Source organism: Cladophialophora bantiana (assembly GCF_000835475.1).
Source record: "Cladophialophora bantiana CBS 173.52 unplaced genomic scaffold supercont1.27, whole genome shotgun sequence".
Classification (NCBI taxonomy): Eukaryota; Fungi; Ascomycota; class Eurotiomycetes; order Chaetothyriales; family Herpotrichiellaceae; genus Cladophialophora; species Cladophialophora bantiana.
Window position 1 is genome coordinate 98,755 of NW_015971601.1, and position 21,432 is coordinate 120,186.

At 53.9% G+C, this 21,432-nt stretch overlaps 7 protein-coding genes across 7 annotated transcripts; 4 read left to right on the forward strand and 3 right to left on the reverse strand.

The window, feature by feature from the left end:
* Positions 1 to 764: 764 nt before the first annotated feature.
* Positions 765 to 1,271, forward strand: Z519_12234 (uncharacterized protein; the record flags this gene model as incomplete). The annotated part of the gene is made up of 1 exon (XM_016769940.1): positions 765 to 1,271. One exon carries the CDS (start codon positions 765 to 767, stop codon positions 1,269 to 1,271), a length of 507 nt encoding a protein of 168 aa, XP_016613792.1.
* Positions 1,272 to 1,708: 437 nt separating this feature from the next.
* On the forward strand, positions 1,709 to 3,181 carry Z519_12235 (uncharacterized protein; the record flags this gene model as incomplete). The annotated part of the gene is made up of 1 exon (XM_016769941.1): positions 1,709 to 3,181. One exon carries the CDS (start codon positions 1,709 to 1,711, stop codon positions 3,179 to 3,181), a length of 1,473 nt encoding a protein of 490 aa, XP_016613793.1.
* Positions 3,182 to 3,693: 512 nt separating this feature from the next.
* On the reverse strand, positions 3,694 to 5,046 carry Z519_12236 (uncharacterized protein; the record flags this gene model as incomplete). The annotated part of the gene is made up of 2 exons (XM_016769942.1): positions 3,694 to 3,899; positions 3,996 to 5,046. 2 exons carry the CDS (start codon positions 5,044 to 5,046, stop codon positions 3,694 to 3,696), a joined length of 1,257 nt encoding a protein of 418 aa, XP_016613794.1.
* Positions 5,047 to 8,569: 3,523 nt separating this feature from the next.
* Positions 8,570 to 9,991, forward strand: Z519_12237 (formate dehydrogenase; the record flags this gene model as incomplete). The annotated part of the gene is made up of 4 exons (XM_016769943.1): positions 8,570 to 8,734; positions 8,791 to 8,966; positions 9,032 to 9,576; positions 9,645 to 9,991. 4 exons carry the CDS (start codon positions 8,570 to 8,572, stop codon positions 9,989 to 9,991), a joined length of 1,233 nt encoding a protein of 410 aa, XP_016613795.1.
* Positions 9,992 to 14,632: 4,641 nt separating this feature from the next.
* On the reverse strand, positions 14,633 to 16,312 carry Z519_12238 (uncharacterized protein; the record flags this gene model as incomplete). Its single annotated transcript, XM_016769944.1, has 1 exon — positions 14,633 to 16,312. One exon carries the CDS (start codon positions 16,310 to 16,312, stop codon positions 14,633 to 14,635), a length of 1,680 nt encoding a protein of 559 aa, XP_016613796.1.
* A 1,189-nt stretch (positions 16,313 to 17,501) lies between these two features.
* Positions 17,502 to 18,461, forward strand: Z519_12239 (pyridoxine biosynthesis protein pyroA; the record flags this gene model as incomplete). Its single annotated transcript, XM_016769945.1, has 1 exon — positions 17,502 to 18,461. The coding sequence occupies one exon, from the start codon at positions 17,502 to 17,504 to the stop codon at positions 18,459 to 18,461; it is 960 nt and encodes a 319-aa protein (XP_016613797.1).
* A 687-nt stretch (positions 18,462 to 19,148) lies between these two features.
* Positions 19,149 to 20,963, reverse strand: Z519_12240 (uncharacterized protein; the record flags this gene model as incomplete). The annotated part of the gene is made up of 1 exon (XM_016769946.1): positions 19,149 to 20,963. One exon carries the CDS (start codon positions 20,961 to 20,963, stop codon positions 19,149 to 19,151), a length of 1,815 nt encoding a protein of 604 aa, XP_016613798.1.
* Between the last annotated feature and the right edge of the window lie 469 nt (positions 20,964 to 21,432).

A 21,432-nucleotide genomic window follows, 5' to 3' on the forward strand; every position in this document is an offset into this window, starting at 1 on the left:
ACCGAGACATCAGGAGCAGGGAAGATACTTTTCTTTCCGACCCATGCGGTGCCGCATCTCTTCGCCGCAAAGGCGGATGGTCGATGCCACAGATGGACCGCTACAATGCACAACTATTGTCCACTGTGGAGATGTAGAACGGGTCTGGTGAATCTACCCTTCGAGCCGAGAGGAAAATTAAATGACAGTCCGACGGTACTCCCCACGACGAAGAGAGTGCTGAACGAAGATCAAGTGGCCGCTGGCCCGAACAGAGTTAACTATTCCTGCAACCGGAACGCAGAGCGTTACCTTAGGCCGAGCCTTCGCTGGAGATGAAGGCTGCTATCACCGTAATAACAGCCACTTCTCACTTTGCAGCTGAGGAAGACAATTGATGTGCTAGACTATGCCAGCCCCGACGATATATCGGTTCGTCGTTCCGCTACTCGGCGAGCCAAGGCTGAAAGCGTATGGAAGGGATAAGACATGTTAATCCTGAGCTGTTCAACGGTGCATAGCTAAATTCCTATCTGGAAAAGGTTCATCTTCAGCCAACCACCTACCAGCATATCCTTACCTCGACACTGCTCGCCTAAAACTCTGTTTTCTAGCTGGCACTCCTGTCCATGAACTTTCAAGTCCGGAGGAAAGGGGTCTGACTGAACCTCGCACCCCGTGGTGTTATAAGGCTGGTCTCAAAACTTAATCTGTGACTTTGTCGTCAAACCCTCAGTTGTCACTGTCCTGTGTCCGGAAATATAACTGAAATCGAGGAGAGGATTATGGAGCTACCCACGAATCCATCCGGCATCATTGACCCGGAGGCTGTCACTACAGCTCCCGCGGAGTTGCCGTCCGTTCAAACACCACCGTCATCAATGGCCGATTTTTCGTGTATATGTTTTGGATATGGCTCTAATCTGTCGCCACGGACGATGAAGCAACGATGTCCCGACTCCCTCTTCATAGGGCTCGCCGAACTGAAGGACTGGAAATGGATCATCAACGAAACCGGATATGCAAACATAACACCGTCTCCGGGAGACGTCGTGTATGGAAGTCTATGCTTCCTCAGCAAGAGAGATGAGATAGCACTAGATGAAAGCGAGGGGGTGCCCTGGTTGTACGAAAAATTGACACTGGTTGTGCGACGGCTTCTAAATGATGTTGAAAAGTCTTCTGACTGGGCGGCCGGTGAAGAAATACAAGTCCAAGCCGCGACCTATGTGGATGTACAGCGGACGACGGTCGGCAAGATTGAACGCGAGTACGTTGTCTGGGTCAAGTAGGCGATTGAGGATGGACACACCCTGGGAATGCCCTCCGAATGCACTGAAAAGTTCCAGAAGCCTTTCCTGCCAACAGAAGAGAGGCCACTGGAAGATATTGTGATGGTGAGGACCACCAAGTTTGGAGAGCACAGCGCTGGGCTTGTGCCTCGAGGATTTGCAAGCCGGTCGAGGGGATGATGAGATGAGCAAGGATGAGAGAGAATGGAAGCCTTGGGGGAGGTGGAGGTGGAGATGAAGGTGATGGGCAGTGGTGACGAGGCTGTTATCGATACTCGGCATGCGCTAACCAGATATGGGAAATTACCAACAACGCGCAGCTTGGACTTGAGAACTCAATGATTTCAACACGTCATCTTGCCCTGACAGAACACTCCTCTATACATGTCGGGACGCTGCAACAACTTCACTTCATCCCTGCAGATCCATCCACTAGTATGCCCAGCGACGACACCATTCTGGAGGGGCCAGTAACCCCAGCACCATTATTCGCCTATCGCGCAATTCGAGGCATCTTCTTTGCCTCGCCTGAATCCTCGCCCGACCATGACAACAAGGAAAACCTTGTGCCTACATACCCCTCGCCGTCGAAGCGAAAGCCCGTGACAGGAATCTCCCTTCAACTGTCACCCTCACAGAAGCGCAAGAGGGACAGCAGTACTGGCGGAGGGACCATCCTTTCCCCTACGAAGGGCATACTCCGTACGCCGGGCCTGGCGACACCCAGAGCAAAATATCTGAAGGATGTTAACGTCAAATTCAAAAGCGTCAGCCCCGAGGCCCCAAAGTTTGTTGGTTGTCCTGCTTCTCCAGGCCAGCCACAGACAAGAGCTCAGGATGCGTCACCAGTCGTTCGGCCTTCAAAACCCATCCACATTCTGGCATCACCTACAGAAGCAACCTCGTCTTCCGTGGTATTGCAGAAGCCATTACAGAATGAAGAGCCGGTAGTCAACACTTCAACCGAATCTGCACCTCCAACGTCGCCATGCATGCTCTCCCGAACTGCAATAGAGGCCTACATGGCCCAAACAGAAAAGGAAATGAAGAAACTGGTCCGCTATGGGCAGAAGATGCGCGAGTACGCGCGCAAAAAGGACGCCGAGAACCAGGAACTAAAAAGCATGATTGAACAACTCCGGAGGGAGAATGAGAGGCTCAAAAGAGACACAGACCCTTCTGCTGAAAGCCATACAAATACCGGCGGTATTCCACTGATTGGAAAAGAGCTGAAGAACAACAAAGAAGAGAAGCGTGTCACCGCTGATATGCTAGGGGCGAGTGCATCGCCTGCGCTAAGGAACAAACGTCGAGGCTACGTCCGGGAGGAAGTCGATAGGGTCGAAACGACAGTGCGAAGCCAGACGTTCGGAGAGTCGAAGGCTCAGAGGCACGTTAGCTCGTCGAGTACTGGAACGGCCGAACGAAGCACCGCGGGCAGCTGCGAACCCTCGAGACCTTCTGGTAGTTCGTGCAGTGATATACCCCCCGACCATTCACCCACGATTAGGCGATCAACATCATCATCCCAGCCAAAATCTTCATCTTCAACGCCGCTCATTGCACTTCCTATAAATCCACCTCTGCCTGCGGATGTAGACCTTCCGGGAACAACAACATCCACCCGCTCCACTTCAGCCAACATCACCGTCGCCGCCAAGTCCGGCACCATAAGCCTTCCGCCCGATCGCCTTGCAGCTGCTCGCGACAGATTACGCCGACGCGCCGAGCGGAGGAAAGCAAGTATTCCGCTACAGATCGACTCGGCTCTCGACAAGCAGGGGAGTAGGCAACCTGTAGATCTGGATCAGGCGCAGCCACTCCAGAGGACAGGTCGGGAGTGGAAGCAGGAGCAGGAACTTGTCAAGGAACCAGAAGACCCGAGCGAGGTCGACTGGGCGAATCTCTAACTTTCCTCGTTAACCCTCCACTCACATACCGTACCAGGCACGGCATGGTCGGCGGTTGTTGGTCCCATGTAATGAAAATGAACGGGGTACATGATTTGGAGAGAATGGGAGACACAGGGAAGCAGACAAGCCGCTTGAGCAGAGAGTGCGCGAAAGGGATTCCCGATCAGATGGTCGTTGTCACATCGGTCCACGTACGCGGAGCCGAGCGGGTAGACTACTGAACACTGCAAGTTCGACTCCAAAAGGCACGGGACATGAGGACGGCGCACAAGACCATGTTGCTTGCTTTCTTCGTCGCTAATTTGCCATATCCAGATAGATGAGTGGCCCGGTTTCGCAGTCCTTTGGCCTGTAACCGATCTCATTCATCAGTCCTTCCTCCATCATCGAAACCGAAAGTCTATATGGTATCATATCACATTTTTGCATAAAGCCCAGCCAGCCTTATTTTTTGTGCATCGTGTCTATAACCCTAAAAAGGACAAGCTCGAGTGGAAGTAGGTGGTACTTCAGTCCAGTCTCTCAGCAGCGACTGCTGCGACGCCCTCTGTTTGCGTGCCTTGGGCCCGACTCAGGCCAGGATATTTAGACTGCTCGCGCTGGAACTGCTGCCCGCGTTCCTCCTGTGCCTTCGCCGCGGCTTTGCGCTTCTTCTCCGCCTCTTCCTTCTCGCGCATCTTGATCGAGGAGTAATTGAGGGCCGATATTATCATGACTGGAAAGAGCACCATTGTGAGCGAAACCGTTCGAACAGCGGGTGAGTTGGGGGGGGGGGGGGGGGGGGGGGGGGGAGTTAGGAGTCGCAACTTACAAGCACAGAACCCGATCGCCAGCGCCGCGCGACGGGTCAACACCCACCGCAACCCCTCGACCTCGCTCCTTGCCTCGCTGTTCAGAAGGACCGTGATTTCATAGTTCAGTTCCGAAATCTTGCTATCGATCTTGCGCTTGTCCTCCTGCAAGCCCAGTTTGCGATCATTGAATAGCCCCTTCAATTCTTCCTTGAGCGTCATCAGATCTTGCGTCACTTTCTGATTCAAGATGTCATACTCGTGCTGCAACTGTGCCCGTTGGCTGCGCTGCTTGAGCGTCTCGGAATGTCGTGTAGTTTGCAGCGTGGTTTTCAACTCGGAGCAAGCGGCGCGGAATAGATAGGATTCGTTTTCAATGTCAGACTTGGAAACAAGGCCTTCCTTGGCAACGTCGAGATTGAGTGAGAGCATGAGGCGGATGGCCTTCATCAGTGTGATGGCCTGGTCGACGGTGTAGGCGTCTTTGGCCGCTAATTGTTGCACAAGCGAGTAAGTGTCGAAATGATGCTCGTATGGAGAAGGCTCGAGATGTGGGTGCTTGGGCGCGTCTTTGCCTTTAACTTCTGACGGCGAGGGGACCGCGAGTATCAGGTCGAGTTCTTTGTTATCTAAAGGATTGCCCTCTTCTACGTTGATTTTATGGTTTTTCTTGGTCATTGATGCTTCGTCGATATAGTCTGATGTAGCATTGGATGCTTGAGGCTCATCTTGCCCGACTTCTTCTGCCGTTGGTGCATCCTTCACAGAGCCCGGCTGGGATGAATCTTTGGTCTCTTTTGCCCCTGCCTTGTCCTTTTCCTTGGCTTCTTGCTGCGGACTCGACGGTCCTGAAGATTTTGGTGGAGGCGGGAGGTTCTGGGAAGCAGCTGGCCCGTATCTCTGGGGGAAAGCGTCTTGCTGCCGGCGAGCAGAGGTGTGCAGTTTCGCTTTCCGACGAGGCTTTGCGGGAGCTGCTGGAGGGGCGCGGACTGAATGGTAGGTGGTGGGCTCACACGCACGCACAGCACGCAGGAAGTTCGGGTATAGAAAAGGAAGGCGTGCGGTCGCCATGATTTGGAACGAAGAATCGCACGCCTGCAGCACTCCCTGTACTACTCTGAAGCTGGATTTCGTTGCCCCTTGGAAAATGTGTTGTCGTCGGCTATTGTTGGCACGCATCGGATTCTGTCCATGGAGAAAAGTGTGGCCGCCTCCGATCTTCCGCTCTTGCCAACGGACCTGGCGTGCCAGCTCGCCAGGTTCGCATCGAGATGGAACTCAACGTACTGCGTATATTCTACTACGATGACGCATGATATATCAAACAAGCGCTATATTGAGACGTCCGTCCTTCAATTTGCCTCTATCTCCGTTTGATCGTTCAGCACAAGACCTTGGGGCTGTCAAGGCTTCTCGGATTGCCCGAACGCGCAATAGTTTCTGAACAAGCCCATCAATGCCTCGTTATTTCTTTCTTTTCCTTTTGTGGTTCCTCCATGAGCGCATCTACCAATACTTTCATGGACACATTATTCCGAGGTAGGCCAAATCGCCAAATTATCCCCCCAGTTCTAATTAGAACTTGAGGATGTGCGTTGGTCGGGAGAGTACGAGTTGTCTTGCGAAGACGAGGGTTTGCATTCTGTATGGAACACCATCATGTATTCGCTGTATCTGTGGCTCTCGGCTCGCACGGCGAAGCACGTCTAATTCCCAAGAGATCCAGGTATCTGTTGGCTGCACCTACTCTAGCAGGCTTTGGTTGATAGGACAGCACACCGACAAGGACGCAAGCGGCGGACCAGGCCATCGAGGACGAAGCGCTCTCAATCGTCTTCCCAGAAAAGGGACAGTGGACCACAAATGAGGTAGGAGAAATCCAGCTTCTCGACGCAGACAAAATGAACAAGTCGGACCATTTATACTCGCGGCTACCAGCCCAGAGAAACCGTGACAGGTCGAGTCATCAAACATACTGGACTTCCACCGGTACTATGACTCAGGATGATGGCTCGCTACCCTTAGTTCCGGGTGTTACTCATCGGAATACGACCTCCTCTCCAAAAGGATGAGCAAATACATCATGAGAGCTGCAAACGTCAGATTAAAGCCTGCACGCGCATCATCTGATTGGGCTCCACGAGGTTGGAGAAACCAATAAGGCCTCGTCTGTACAGCGGGCATACTGCAAGATCGAGGCACTATTTGCGGTATGATGATAGTCACCGGGGCAGGGAATCCGGTCTTCGATCTCCAGAAAGCGATCATGCAAGTCGGAAGTCAGATGGCTCAGATTCGATCAACTCTCGCTTTACAAAATCCACAGCCTTGCTGCAGCCATCGCATATACTCCACGATCCTGATCAAGCTCCACCGCGACACATGTCTCCTTTACTGAGGGGACCAGAGCGCTCAGAGTCCATTATCCTTCCTCTTCGAGCCAGCCGATGTCTCCCAGCATTCTTCGAGCGGGTTGAGGAGTGATGGAACAATCTCTTGCTGGAAAGCGAAGTGAGCTGGCAACGGAACATTGTCGCTCCAGGGTCTGGCGGGGAATAGAAGAAATCAATGGGTGAGTGAAGGGCAGGTCAGATGTACCATGAGCTGTTGTGGCGCTGGAGGCTTGTGTGGGGATATCTCGGTCAAGAATCGATCCAAGGCCAGCAGGAACTACGATCTATCTCCGTGGATCCGAGTTGATGGAGTCCATGTGGCAGCACAGTGACTTCAGGCGTTTAGTTCAACCTGCGGTCGTGTTCACCAAAGACGATATGCCATGTCCGTTTTGGGAGAAAATGGGCGATTCGTTGACGGCAAATCATTTAGGCAGTCATCAAGCGAGATGGACGGGTGTTTTTGGGCAGGGAATTCCCCCCAAGCCCTCCACATGTTCCCATTGCCGGCCGAGCTTCCGCCTTTTCATACCAAAATAGTACATTTGTTTACATGGATGGGATTGTGACCACAGCATCGGAAGACTAGCAGTTCAGCCTTCCGAAAGACGGAAGAGCATTTTCTAGACTGAGCCGCCATGCTGTGGCTGCGGAAAAGATCGACTTCCCGAGCAATGCCCGCTCATGCGTGGTGTAGACCATTCCATCTGTGGACGCGTGCGTGTTTTGAAGGTCAGCATCAAGGGCCCGGTGCTCTCGGTGCCCCTGGTCATCATCCTCTTGTGGCGGCACATGACCTTCGCTCCATTGAAATATCATGCAAATCATTGAGATATTGCAGCCGTCAAAGAGGGTTTTTGTTCGGAGTAGCACCGAATGAGAAAGGGCAGTTCATGCACAATCTGAACGCTCGGCAGCGATGGGGAAGCGCTCCCAGGAGTTTCGCGACCCAAGTGCCGTCCATCAGGCGGCCGGGCAACCCAGTCGAACTGGCTCGCCAGATGCATGAGAGCCTTGGAGCTCAGAGTCTGGAGCAGCACGCATTGGATGATGTCGGAAGATGAGTGGTGGGGCAGGCAAGAGGGCGTGGCAGCGACTGGTAGAGCTCCGCAAGAGGAAGAAGAAAAAGAGGGGGAATGTAGGATGATGTGTGGAAAGACTCGTTGCCCTAACAGTCGCAGACAGCAAGGCAAAGGAGGGAAAAATCTTCGTGTGTGGTCATGGAAATGGGACGGGGTCACAGGGTTATAAATGAGCTGAGCGTTCGTCCGAAGACAAGTAGAATTTCTGATTCTCTGAATACTACTCCTGCTGTCCTACGGTTGCACGATTTCCGTATCTTCTTCTGTGTGTTTGGCCGCGTTCTGAGAAGTGAGTTGAGGCTTTGCAGGTACGTACCTTCGCTCCCAGCTCCCAGCACCACCCAGGTACCCCTCCTTCCCGTTGCTCTTTTTATGCCAGTTGTTTTCCATTCGGGCAGCTTTCCCCGGGGTGGCAGCTTGCCGTCTGGCCACCACAATGGCGCCCAGCAGCAGCGGGCTCCGGGCACCAAACGCTCACAAGGGGCTCCGGGCAAAGTCCTGTCCTGTGTGCTGCTTGCCTGCTGGAGGGCTAAGGGGGGCTGCTGCTCACCCCCAGTCCAGCTGCCACGGTCGAGCACCGTCTACCCTGCCCCTCTCTGCCCATTCTGCTGCCGGCCACCTTTCTCCCGGTCTCCCATTGTCCTCTCCTCACCTTCTTCGAGCCCTGCATTAGTTCCACTTCCACCACCACTGCCACTTCCACCTCCCCATCCACAAATCCACTATCCTGTATTCCCTCCCCAGTCCTCCCACCTCAATTCACCCTCTCACCCCTCGCAGCCCGCAATCCACTCCCACCCTATCTCCGTTCTCTGTGGCCACTGTCCACTGTCCTGACGCAACTCAATAACTCCATGATGCTCGTCCATCGCCCCCGCTACTCCGACCGAGCTAAGCTAACTAATGCTTTCGTGCTAGTGCCCAAAAATTAAGGTACCCTCTTCCTGTCCTGTCCTTCCCAGGCTCAAAGCTCTACCGGCAGACGCATTCAGCTCACGACATTGACCCAGACCCAGGTCTTACTACAAAACCACCTTACCGCCTGTTTATCCTTTCCAAAGTTCTCTCTCTTGACTCTCTACTCTCTACTCATCTCACCTCTCCTCTCTCTCTTTCACAATGGTATTTGCCCGTGTTGCTGCGCGCTCTTTGTCGCGCCCCGCGTCATCCCTCCTTTCTGCTTCCCCGCACTGTGTCCGCCGTGCAGCCATTCCTTCCATTGCCAAACGCACACTGACAGCCTCTGCTTCACGTCAGGGCAAAGTTCTTCTCGTCCTCTACGATGTATGTCTTCGTCTCCAATTCCCAACTCCCAGGTTCAAGTCATTAACCTGATGCAGGGCGGTGAGCATGCCAAACAACAACCCGGCCTCCTCGGAACCACAGAGAACGAGCTAGGTATCCGGAAATGGTTGGAGGATCAAGGACACACATTGGTCACCACCTCAGACAAGGAGGGCGAGAACTCCAAGTTTGACCAGGAATTGGTTGATGCCGAAGTCATCATCACTACTCCGTACGATGCCGCCCACCCAGAGGGGGATACCTTAGCCGATCTTGACTAACACTCAACCCCTCTAGCTTCCACCCTGGCTACCTGACGGCCGAGCGTCTTGCCAAAGCAAAGAAGCTGAAGATTGCCGTCACTGCCGGTATCGGCTCGGATCACGTTGACCTGAACGCCGCTAATGCCACCAACGGCGGTATCACCGTGGCCGAGGTCACGGGCAGCAACGTCGTCTCGGTTGCCGAGCACGTCGTCATGACCATCCTCACCCTCGTCCGCAACTTCGTTCCTGCCCATGAACAGATTGAGCGCGGCGACTGGAACGTCGCAGCAGTGGCCAAGAACGAGTACGATCTTGAGGGCAAGGTGGTTGGTACCGTTGCCGTTGGTCGTATTGGTGAGCGTGTGCTCCGTCGTCTGAAGCCCTTCGACTGCAAGGAACTGTTGTACTTCGACTACCAACCCCTCAGCCCGGAGAAGGAGAAGGAGATTGGCTGCCGACGTGTTGAGGATCTTGAAGAGATGTTGGCTCAGTGTGATGTTGTCACCATCAACTGCCCTCTCCACGAGAAGACTCGAGGACTGTTCAACAAGGACTTGATCTCCAAGATGAAGAAGGGTAAGCCACACTGCATCAACAACGCTCTCGTCCCACCGACTTGAGACTAATCTTAACTCTCTATACAGGCGCATGGCTCGTCAACACCGCCCGCGGTGCCATCGTTGTCAAGGAAGACGTCGCCGAAGCTCTCAAGTCTGGCCAGCTCAACGGTTATGGCGGTGATGTGTGGTTCCCTCAGCCCGCCCCCAAGGACCATCCTCTCAGATATGCCAAGAACCCATGGGGTGGCGGCAATGCCATGGTCCCTCACATGTCGGGTACCTCCATTGATGCGCAAGCGCGTTATGCTGCTGGTACCAAGGCCATCCTCGAGAGCTACTTTTCTGGCCGTCACGACTACAGGCCTGAGGATTTGATCTGCTACCAGGGTGACTATGCCACCAAGGCTTATGGCCAGCGGAACAAGAAATAAATACATGCTGGGAAGCAAACCGCTCTTGATTGCGTGACAACGGATGTTGATGATGTGTATAAGCGCGGGTGAAAGAGAAGGGTGAGCATGCGGAGGGTCAATTTTTTCCGGCTCAAATCCAGCAAGCCGTCAAAAGCAGACGTATACCATGACAAGCAGTGATATCCCATCCATCTCCCCAAGCACTCTAGGTTTAGGCGGAATACATCTATTCGGGACGGATAGTTGATCACAAGCATTGGGCTAATTGGGACTGAGCCAATCCGAAGACAAAAAACATGATTGATGATTCGAGTTGCCGCGGACATGAATCTCATACATTTCATCTCTTGCATGTGAAATTCCCGGCTTTCCGTGATTTCAGTGCCATGGCACTTGAGAAAAGTCTCATGACAGCTCCCCAACTCGTGTCCAGCTCGGTGCGGGGAAAGCTCCAAGCTCCGAACTCCAGCTCCCAAAGAAAGGGGTTTGTCCTAGCCTGTTTGCTATTGTGCACTGGTAGAATCGGCACGACCCATCTGCAACGCCGGTGATACATCGGCCACACCAATCTTTTGAGGGTTGCAGGCGCTTATCCTCCGTAGACCTCAATCTCCCAGATCCTCCTTTGTTCGTTGCTCAGCCTCCTAAGTATTGTCCGGTGTTTGAGACCTGCTGGACCTGCTGGACCTGCTTGAACGATTAAGCGGAGGTTGGAATTGAGCACCTGGCGTTTGACGTGCCGAATGAGGTTTAGTGGGCACACTTCCATATCAAGGTTAGCGGTGTCGGCAAAAGGAGGGCTGCGGGAAGGTGATAAGGAAACGAAACATATCGATAAGGGCTCGGTGGCTCGGTCGCGACGGTGGGTTTAGCTACACGTGATAGCTCTCTCGCTATACCTTCCACATGATCTCAACCCCCCACGGTCGCCGCGGACACGATGGAGCGCGTCACCGATCACCACCCTCACTCATGGCGGCGGGCATACGAATCTCCATCAGAGATGGTCCCCAAGTTGGCACAAGACTACCGCCGTATCTATTGCCCATACGCCACTCCTGTGCGCCTTGGGCGGAAGGTTTCGGCATGCGTCAGGTTCACACAGTGCCGATCAATGACCGAAGCTCAAATGATTCTTGCTGTTGAGCACACTCCTGCGTACCCTTTCGACAATCAGCGATTTGCTCAACAACTCCCCATGGCTTGGCATCGTCTGGATGGGACTGATCTGGGCGATCGGGTCAATCAGCGCATGCAGACTCGGGGACCAATCAGACGGATAAAAACTTGGAGACGTGCGCCGGTGGTTAGGAGAACAAGGAGAAAGTAAGAAGAAGGCCCTGCAATGGAGAAGTTCATGCGGCAACTGCTTTTGCCAAATAAAGTCTACGGAGTCTTCTGAATCTCCGGTGCAATCGGGCTGGGCTCATGCTCCAATTGTCGCTGTTTAATTGCTGGAGGAGGTGGAATCTTGTGACCTGGGATCCCACGAGGCTGCCTCGTTCCAGACGACCTGATCAAAAAGTGACAGATTTCTGATGCAAGATTTGGCCCAGCCGTCTCGGTTCCTGTCGCAAAATTTTCAAAAGGAGGTCGGGGTTGAAGGTAATGTCATTGAACGATGGTCACTACTGGGTCTTGCGTCCATTCCTGATCATGCACGCTGTATGACTTCTGGTTCGCATTGACTTTTGACACAGAATGACGAGATTGGCGATGGATCCTTCCGAACCAGCAGATGGACAGACCGTGGAGAAAAATTGACTTTGGCATCTGTAGGAACGCCCCGTTTTTCAGCCTCGTCTACAACCATATGCGAAGGCGACATCCCCATCTGCATTGAAGGTTCCTTTGGTTCAGTTGATGAATTTTTTCGACATGATGGTCCCCGAGTTGATCTGCCATGGGGCATTACGGGTATATATCCCCAGAAATCGCCCTCGAGAATAGGTTTGCTTTCCTCGCGACAGTACTACGTACTCGTAGGTGCCCCTAAGATCGATGCTGATTGTATTTGTTGCTAACAGCGTACTCCAGGAGCCTTGCAGTGATATCGGTAGTAGCGACAATTACCGTTTGTAAGTATAGAGTGTTCCTCGTTGGCTAAGGAGATCCCATTGCTGATAATATCCGCTAGAATCACCGTAGCAACCTTTCTCTCCGACTCTTGCTCAATTGACAATCGCCATGGGCGTCTCCCTCTCCATCTTGGCCAGCGAGACCTGCTGGGTGCTCAAGAGGTTCTTCCTCTTGTTGCGCCTCCGCCGGCGCCTCCGCAAGATCTTCTGTCGACCACCCAGGCATGGGAGCACGTCGACCTTCGACTGCTCCTTCTCAGAGATCCCGGCGGAACTCTGGGAAGGTGACGACGGTCCCCTCTCTCCCTTCGCCTCTCCTCCTCTCCTCTCTCCCGCCTCTTCTTTCCGTGCTGTTCCTCGGCCTCGCCCCGGACACCTGTCCGATCGATGGACTTGGTTCTAGCAAACTAGCGGGCACCGCGGCCAAATGTGCATGACGCCAACGTCTGACAACAGCGAGTCACCCCCAGACTGCCTCGCAGAACGGACCACTATCTACCGTCAGACCACAGACGGTTGCAGACCAATAATGACAGTGAGAAGACCTAAGTTGATGTCCCGGTTACTTGGTTCCAAACCAGTAATGACAGCGAGAAGGCTTGGGGCTGATGTCCCGGTTATTGAGTTGCACAGTATGACATCTCAGAACCTCCGACGCATCAATGTCAGTGAGAGTGAGCTCTGTCACCTTCAGGATGCGTGCGTACTGGCTTCGGCTGGGCAGATGCCGCTCCTTGTTGGATGTGGGCCGTGAACCAGCAGCCTGAAAGCGCTCCAAGCGTTATTAGACTCTGGCCATCGAGCCGCAGAAAGATATGTCTCAGATCTGCCAGTCTGTGCTTTATTTAAGCGACAAGAGCATCAAAAGCCAGAGCACCAATAGCAGCAGCGTCAACCTTCCCACCAAGCACCTATTACATGGCAGTGTGACTCGATCTGAGCTTGCCACATACATTCTTTACACCTTGGGTTTTCGGCACCCTTCCAAGCCACGACGGCGCTCTTTACTCGACACTCGCTCTACACTTATACGACCGCTCATTGCACATCACTGTCGCTCGCTTTATCACTCGCTTTTGGCGCGGGGGGACATTTCCACCATTACTCACTTCCTGAACACCAAGCAGCGAAGGCCGATCTCAATTACAATCTACATCTACTATATCGACTCCAATCTAAATGGCAATGTCATCAGCCTTCACGTCGACGCTCGTCATGTGACAGAGGAGCGTGACATGGCTATCCAACCACGCACCAGCTTGAACACTCCCGACCGTTCTATTGTCTTCGACTGAAGCGAACACAATATCGCCATATACCCCAACACCAACGTCTCAGGTGACAGAAGAACGCTATCCCACATCCATCCAGACTGCCAGCTAAACGGCTCCCTGAAAATTGTTCGTCGTTCAATTCTTGCTCCATCCAAGTCAACTCAACCCTTCACAATCAAATCAACTCAACTACAAAATCAAATCAAATCAAATCAACCATCCACAATCCAATATGTCCACAGCATACCACTAGGTGGCATAGGAACAATATATCACAACCACTTACATTTCTATCTACACCACCAACTAAATAACTATCGATCATTACAATGCATTCAATCGTTTGTCCAACTCCACCAAACTCCATCCCACCAAACACAACCGAAAAAGCCGACTCGTCTCCAGCATACATGAACACAATGTTACCATCTATATCCCTACTTCTTCGCTATCTGCATGACCACCGAAATTACTATCGATTGCTACAATGGCATTCAATCGTTTATCCAATCCAACTAGACACTATCCCAACAACACCATCGACACATCAACACACCAACTCCGCTCCGGTTTTTATGAATAAATGTTTCTACCACCACTATCCCTACTCACGCTGCAATCTATGATTCGCGGTCTACAACTCATCGTATCGCTCGGACTAAATTAACGAACCACGACCTCTATATTTCGCAAGGAGAATACAAGGAAAAGGGGAAGGGAGAAAAACAGAAAAGAAAGGAGGAAAAGGAAAAGTAAAATTGAAAGATCGAAACTGTCAGGACAAAAAATCCAACTGCAGACCTCCTGAAACCAGGGAAAGGAAAGACGGAAGCGCAAAAGCAAGAAAACTCACAACGAAACCAAAATCCAGTGCAAGGACAAAAAAGGAAGGACGTGGTTTGTTTGAGGTCGGCGAGAGCATGCCTTTGTTCATGGTCAGCAAAGACGTACATACTTTCAATTAAGGCTCGGAAGGATATCCTTCTGTTTAAAATCAGAATTCAAGAAGGATGCGACCATTGCCATGTCGCATACCTAGGTCGTCATCTGCCATTTGCCATCTGCTCTCTAGACTGCGATTTCACTTCCGCCGATATGTACATCTATGGGGACTGACGGATCGCTCACAACCATTCATTTTTTTTTTTCTTTTTCTTTTTTTTTCTCTTTCTCATCGCCTCGCAAGCCTTGTTCTGAAGAGAGAGGAAGAAAGGGCGACGATGGCAAAGATGCGGGAGCAAGGGTGTTTACTATTTACAGTGTACAGACAGACAAAACACACCGACTGAGCGGCGGCGCAGCTGCCCCTAGAATTTCAAGACCACAAGCTCCATGCGTTCGTTCTGGCCTATCAGCCATCGCTCGTCGCCCGCGATGCGGCCCATGAAGGAGACTTCCTTAGTCAAGTCGTCGTCGAGGGTGGCCCAGACGGGGCCCGTAGCGGCAGAAGCTTCTTCGTCGCCGTGCAGGACAGAATCTTTGTCGTTGGCGGCTTCGACCTTGAGCCGCACGACCAGTCTGTTTTCCACGCTCTGGCCCGAGAAGCACGTCTCGACCAGGCTCAATCGGACGCCTGCCTCGGCGTCTACGACGTCCATGACCGGCAGGAACCAGCGCTCGCTCTCTTCCACGTCGGCCGTCTCCATGCTGCAATGCCCGCGGTAAGGAGGGAGATTGCCGTCCCATTCGCGGAACAAGCGTGGTCCTTGGCCGAGGAAAGGAAACGTCGTCGTCTTTGCACACCACAGGCGCTCCGCCGGGTCAAAATAACCCTGGCCGGCCACGCCCACGTTTTCGCGGACCGTCAACGATAAGGTTTCCGAGTCCAGGTGGAGAGACATCAACGCGACACTGGCGCGCTGGCGTATGCCAAAGAGATCCATCTGTGTGAAGGAGAACCTCGAGACAATATACGGACCAGCTTTCTCGGGGGGGCGGAATTTTCCCGACGGGTCTGTCGAAGGTCGATACGACGAGGGCGCCGAAATGTCCCAGACCGATAGCGACTCGATGGGAAGCTCTTCGTCGCCCGTGTACATGCTCCGATTGGGCTGCCAGAAATACACGGCGTAATGGATGGCATTGTGCGTCGAGAAGAAGCGGTCGTGGTAGTTGGGCGGCAAGCCGAGGAAATGCATTTTCCATTCTGAGCGCCACGTCACCTTCCAGGACTTGTCCTGTTGTTGGATAACGTCGAAGCAGTTTGCGAAATGCCGGTTGACCTGTTCCATGGCATTGAGGTTGTGGAAAGGGTCCTTCTCGGCCCATTCCACGATCAAGGTCCGGTCTTTGAGGCGCAGATTGCGGACGATCTTGGCTCGAATGTCGAATGGAATGGCATACTTGTGACCCGTCTCGACGTCCAGCAGAGCCAGGATCTGCGGGAAATAACCATCGTCGTTGCACTCGGCGGGGGCATATACCAGAAGGCCGTCGTCATAGGACCACAAGGTCGGCCGAAATAGGTACGGCTTGGTGCCAATGCGACTCAGATGGCTGGCGGCGGTCTCGTAGTATAGACGACCTCCTGGCTGGCTTTCATGATAGTCCCATTGGCCGACAGGAAACCAGTCGCCTAATTGTTCAACCGGAGCCATGGGATATCTGTTGACGAGTCTGGCCGTGCCACGGGCGAGACTGTGGTAGCGCGAGGCCACGGCGGCAAGAAGAGCTTTCCAGTCCAGCGAGGTCTGTTGCTGTTGGCAAGAAGAGTGCAAATGGAGGGTGCCGGGAGGGAGAGCGCGGACTTCCCTGGCGCGCGGGTAGGACTGCAGCACGAACCTGACATGATCGTCGCTGGAGAATGCGGCGCGCCATGATTTCGAGACGCGCTGGCACGACAAGACATCCCAGGCAGAGAGATTGGTGACGACCAAGAGGAAGACGTCCTCGGGCAAGTCGGGCAGGGATATCACGGTTGATGATGGAGGAGGGGTGACGGTAGCGAGCTCGAGGTCGAGCTTGCCGGGCCTTGCATCCGGTGGCATGCTGGATTTATGATGGGATTGAGTTTGGCACTGTATGGTGGTTTAAGATGGGGATTGAGCACGGCAATGGAGGCAGCATTTGAGCAACGCATCGAGAAGCCCAAGATACTGGTCATTGCCGGCAGGAAGTGAGAGAAGCGGCGGAGGAAGCAGCAAGCTCAGTCAGCTCCTGGAAGTATACGGAGGACTTGGAGTTGACATTGAGCTGACTGAGGAAGGTATCTCGGTATGTAGGTGGTCGTTGTCATCGGGTCCCATGGCCCTGACTGATCTCTTTCTCCTCTTCTGTCATCGATGCTCCGCTCAATACTCGGTGCCAGTGACCGAAGTGCGGAGACGAGGGGAGCGGAGGCTCGGAGGGCTGCTATGACTAATCCATCACGTGCCTTGGGTGGCTCGGGGGGCATCCCCAGTTATTAGTCGCCTGTAGTCACGTGGACACATCACATGACTACCCGCTCCTGAATACCCGCTCTTTTCCGACGCCTCCGCCACATTTTCACCACATCCAGTAGCTGCTCACCTATCAAGTAGTGGGCGACTTCTCCGACGGCAATCATCGCCGCGGGGTTTGAAAAAAAAAAAAAGAAATTTTCCAGAAGGGAGAAGAGCCAAACACCGGGATTGACTCACACGACTCACTGAATACTACGCTCTGCTTGTCCTAGGGCGCATCTAGAATCATCTTCTACAAATACTTACTGGTTGTGCCTACCAACCTTAGATACTCGGTACAGTCGTTATATCTCCTGACAAGTCACACATCCATATCTCACACCTCACCGGCACTTGATATCTTCCTTTTTACCCTTTTCCTAGTTCTTTTGTCGAGTCACCTGGCTGAAGAGAGTGGTCGGCCGGAGAGCAACAGAGGGAGAGAGAGTGCGCGTGTGTCTGTGTGGGGTCCTCCATTGAATTCTGGTGGTGGACTCGTCATTTGTATCTCCCATCGATTTTTCGCCTCCTCCATCAACCACGACCGCCTTGGAGCAATTTTCCCTCATTGTCCCTCTCTCTCCATTGGGAGCATAGTCGACATACCCAGACATACCTACCTGCCACCTCCTGTCCTCGTCCTGTCCCCTACTTCTCCTCGTCTCCCAACTCGAGCCCGATAAATCCCTCGCCTCCATCGCCTCTCCTTCTACTCCCGCCCTCAATCCTTCCCACCTGCGCCCCATACTCCATCATGGTTATGAACGACAATTCCAACATGTCCTCCACCACAATCGTGCCTCAGACTTCCTCCGCCCCCAATGGCGACCTCCCTTCCTTTACAGTGAAAGCCGGTCTGGCCCAGATGCTCAAGGGCGGCGTGATAATGGACGTGGTCAATGCCGAACAGGCCCGCATCGCCGAGGAAGCCGGTGCCTGCGCCGTCATGGCTCTCGAGCGTGTGCCCGCCGATATTCGTGCCCAAGGTGGCGTCGCGAGAATGTCCGACCCCGCTCTAATCAAGGAGATTCAAGCCGCCGTGACGATCCCCGTCATGGCCAAGGCCCGGATAGGCCACTTTGTCGAGTGTCAGATCCTCGAGGCGCTGGGGGTGGATTACATCGACGAGAGCGAGGTCTTGACTCCCGCGGACAACACGTACCATGTCGAGAAGGCTGGGTTCAGAGTGCCCTTTGTGTGCGGGTGTCGGAATCTGGGTGAGGCACTTCGACGGATCGCCGAGGGCGCCGCCATGATCCGGACGAAAGGCGAAGCCGGCACAGGCGACGTGGTCGAGGCGGTCAAGCACATGCGGACGGTCAAGACCGACATCGCCAGGGCCCAGGCCGCCCTGAAGGAGGGGGACGGCGCATTGAGAGCCTTGGCCCGAGAATTGGGCTGTGATGCCGTCCTGCTCAAGCAGACGGCCGAGCTGGGCCGTCTGCCGGTGGTCAACTTCGCCGCCGGCGGCATCGCGACCCCGGCCGACGCCGCGCTCATGATGCAACTGGGCTGCGACGGTGTCTTTGTCGGCTCGGGCATCTTCAAGAGCGGCAACGCCGCCAAGCGCGCAAAGGCCATTGTGCAGGCCACGACGCACTTCCGCGACGCCAAGGTCCTGGCGGAGTGCTCCGAGGGCCTGGGCGAGGCCATGGTTGGCATCAATGTGAGCGGGATGGGAGAGGGCGAGAAGATGGCCGGCCGAGGATGGTAGATGTAGACGGTCATGGGCACGCATGTATCGGCTGGGGTGGATACGAAGATGGAGCCTTGTGTTGGTAAACAGCGAACAAAGACATAAAAGTCGAGAGACGCGACGCAGGATAGAGAGATGGCACGAGCATGAGCATGGAGCAGGCCGGGCCTGAGAAACACGGAAGGGAAACAATGCATCAGGGGAGTGTCGGCGTCTACGTCCTCCGTCCATAGGGTCCTGTCTTTTGTCTCTATTTGAATGCAATTTATAAACGGACGAATTTGGATCTCGAGAATCTCCTCTTCACTCTTCCCTCTTCCCTCTGGAGTCGGGACTCCGTACTCTAGACTCCGTACGCTACCCAACGAATGATACAAGGAAGAAGGGACCTGGCGAGTACCTGATAATATCACAGACCAGACCAACAGACCGAGCGAGGGACTGGCTGCATATTACTAGGTATACAAGGACTCCTACCGATCAATATAGTTTTGATGCTCGTTATGCCGACCTAAGATCCCCAGGCATGTAACTAGCTATATTCTGCACCTCAGCCGTACGTATTGGATTGGTAGTTACGTGGACGCTCTCCCTCACTCGCTCACACAATGTACCCGGGGCGCCCCTTTTATCTTCTTCTCCCCCACTTCTAGCATGCCTGCTTATACTTGCCCTCTCCTTACGCTGGTCCCTTACGCCAACACCTCATACAAGCTCCTCCAAAACAGCCAACATCTCGGCCCTGCCCAGCGGGACGGCCAACATCTCGGCGCCGGTGGCGGGGTCTCTGCGGGTCGTCATCATCTGGTGGTCGAGGAACTCCTTGAGGAGGAATTGGAAGTTCATGCTGCTTGAACAGATGAATTCCTCGGCCGCCTTGCGGTATAGTGCGCGGTATTCGATTCCGACTTCGTCTGGTGTGGCTGCTGTTATTGGTAGTGTGGTTGGTTTCGTTGTTGTTTTTGTTGTTGTTATTGTTGTCGTCGTCGTCATGCCTCTTGATTTCTTCCGGGACGTTTGGAGATCACCTTCTTCGTCACCGTCTTCGCCTTCATCATCTTCGGCACCGGCGCCGCCATCATCCTCCAAAATGCTCAGTATCTCGGCCAGCAGCAGGCGATACAGGTTCCGAGCGTTCTCCGGCAAGCTCTTCAGCACAAAACCGATCCCTTCCTTCCCGCCGGCCCGCATCCTCTTCCTACCCAGGAGCTCGTGGACATCGTCTACCACACTGCCTATCTCGGCCGCGTAAGGCGCGAATGTCGTGCAGTCATGGAACACGAATTTGAATTGGTCCAGGAGGGTCGAATTCCACATGGCCGGAAAGGTGGGTGTGTCGCATGTGGCGAGAAAGGAGATGTGTGGGTGAGCTGCCAGGCGGGAAAGGAGGGACTGGACAGACGGCCGGCGGAGGGAAGGGGAGTCGATGGAATTGACCATCACGAGTAGCTGCGAGGATGGAGGTGCGTCTGTCAGGTGGGAGAGCAGGGTGTCGAGCATTTCTTCTGGCTGGCCGACCAGGCGGATCGCCTCATCCTCCGTTTCGGCCACGGCCGAGGCAATAGTGTTGAGAATTGTTCGCGGGTTGAGTTTTGGAAGGTAGCCGTTGACAACGACAATACGAGGAGGCGGATGATGGCATTTCTTGTACATATACTCTGCGAACTGCTTGACTAGAGGTTGTTTGCTGCCGTAGCCATACAGACATAGACCAAACCCCTCAGCAAGTTCGAAGCGCCATTGTGGAAAGGACCGGGCGTGCAGTCTCATCAGAAAGGCCTTTTCGGGGTCGTGAGGGTCCCTCCATGACGAGATGTGCTCGAAATATTCGTCGTGCGTGAGCAATTTGACCGAGTTGAACTTGTTGCTCGAGACTTGAGGGGGCCCAAGGCGGTTTTGATAAAAGTATCGTTCTTCCGGAGGGATGTCGCCCTCAGGCGTGGGCGATCTCCTGGACTTTGAGCCCTTGGGTCTCCCTCGTTTGCCGGGCGTCTTCTTCGATGGTGTGGCCGCCTCGTCCCCTTTCGCGATGAGCTCGTCGACATCCTGGCCTAGTCCACCTCCGTCGATATCTTCCTCGTCTTGTCCCTCAACCTCGTCGAGTATTTCCCGCGCCAAGCGTGCATCTTGCCCGTCCGGGTTGTCGTCGTCGTCATCAAGGTCCTGTGCCTCAGCGAGTAGTCGGGCACTCTTCCTCTTGGCAGACCTATCCGCCTTTGCCCTTGCAGACTTTGAGGGTGTAGCAGCGAGTGGGCGACCTTTGGCTCGAGTGGGAGTTGAGAACGAGGCGCGACCATTTGGTTTCGGGGTGGGACTGCCCTCGTCTTGATCCTCCTCGTCCTGTAGGCCATGGACGGCAGATTTTCTTTTTCTCCTTGAAGGTGTTTCCTCTGAACTGCCCTCGTAATGTCCGTTGGGGGGTGCTTCGGCTTCGACTGTAGTTTTCCGGCGGCGCTTCGAGGGGGTTGTGACTTCGGCGAAGGACTCGGGGGTGGGATTGGGCTGTTTCCGTTTAGACATGGTGCAGTATGAGCGGTATACAGGCACAGAGAGGTCCTAGGTGTTAGCCCGTACATTAAGTGCGGACGTGGTGATTCTCTTGATTCGCTGGCTTTTCTTGTTTCTCTCCCTGCGCGACGCGACTCGGCGACTTTGGTCGCAATGATGCCGCTCCGCAAACCGGCGGCTCTGATTGGCCCATCCGTTCATGTGCATTTTTTGACTCACGCTCGTTTCTTTTCTCTCTCCTCGATGAAAAAGACACTGCGCCATATTGACTCTACATCTGGAGAAAAGAAAGAACAAAATTGGTCTGAGAGAACCGACACAGGTGCATGGGCTGTGAGCGAGTGTCGTGCATTTCCTCCTGCACCCATTATCCGGGGAACTGATCATCGATCAGAGCAAGCCACCCGCCGACCGGGTGGACGTATGAATGAATTGAAGCTCGCAGACTCACTCCAAACAGTCATCTATCTACTATATCGTG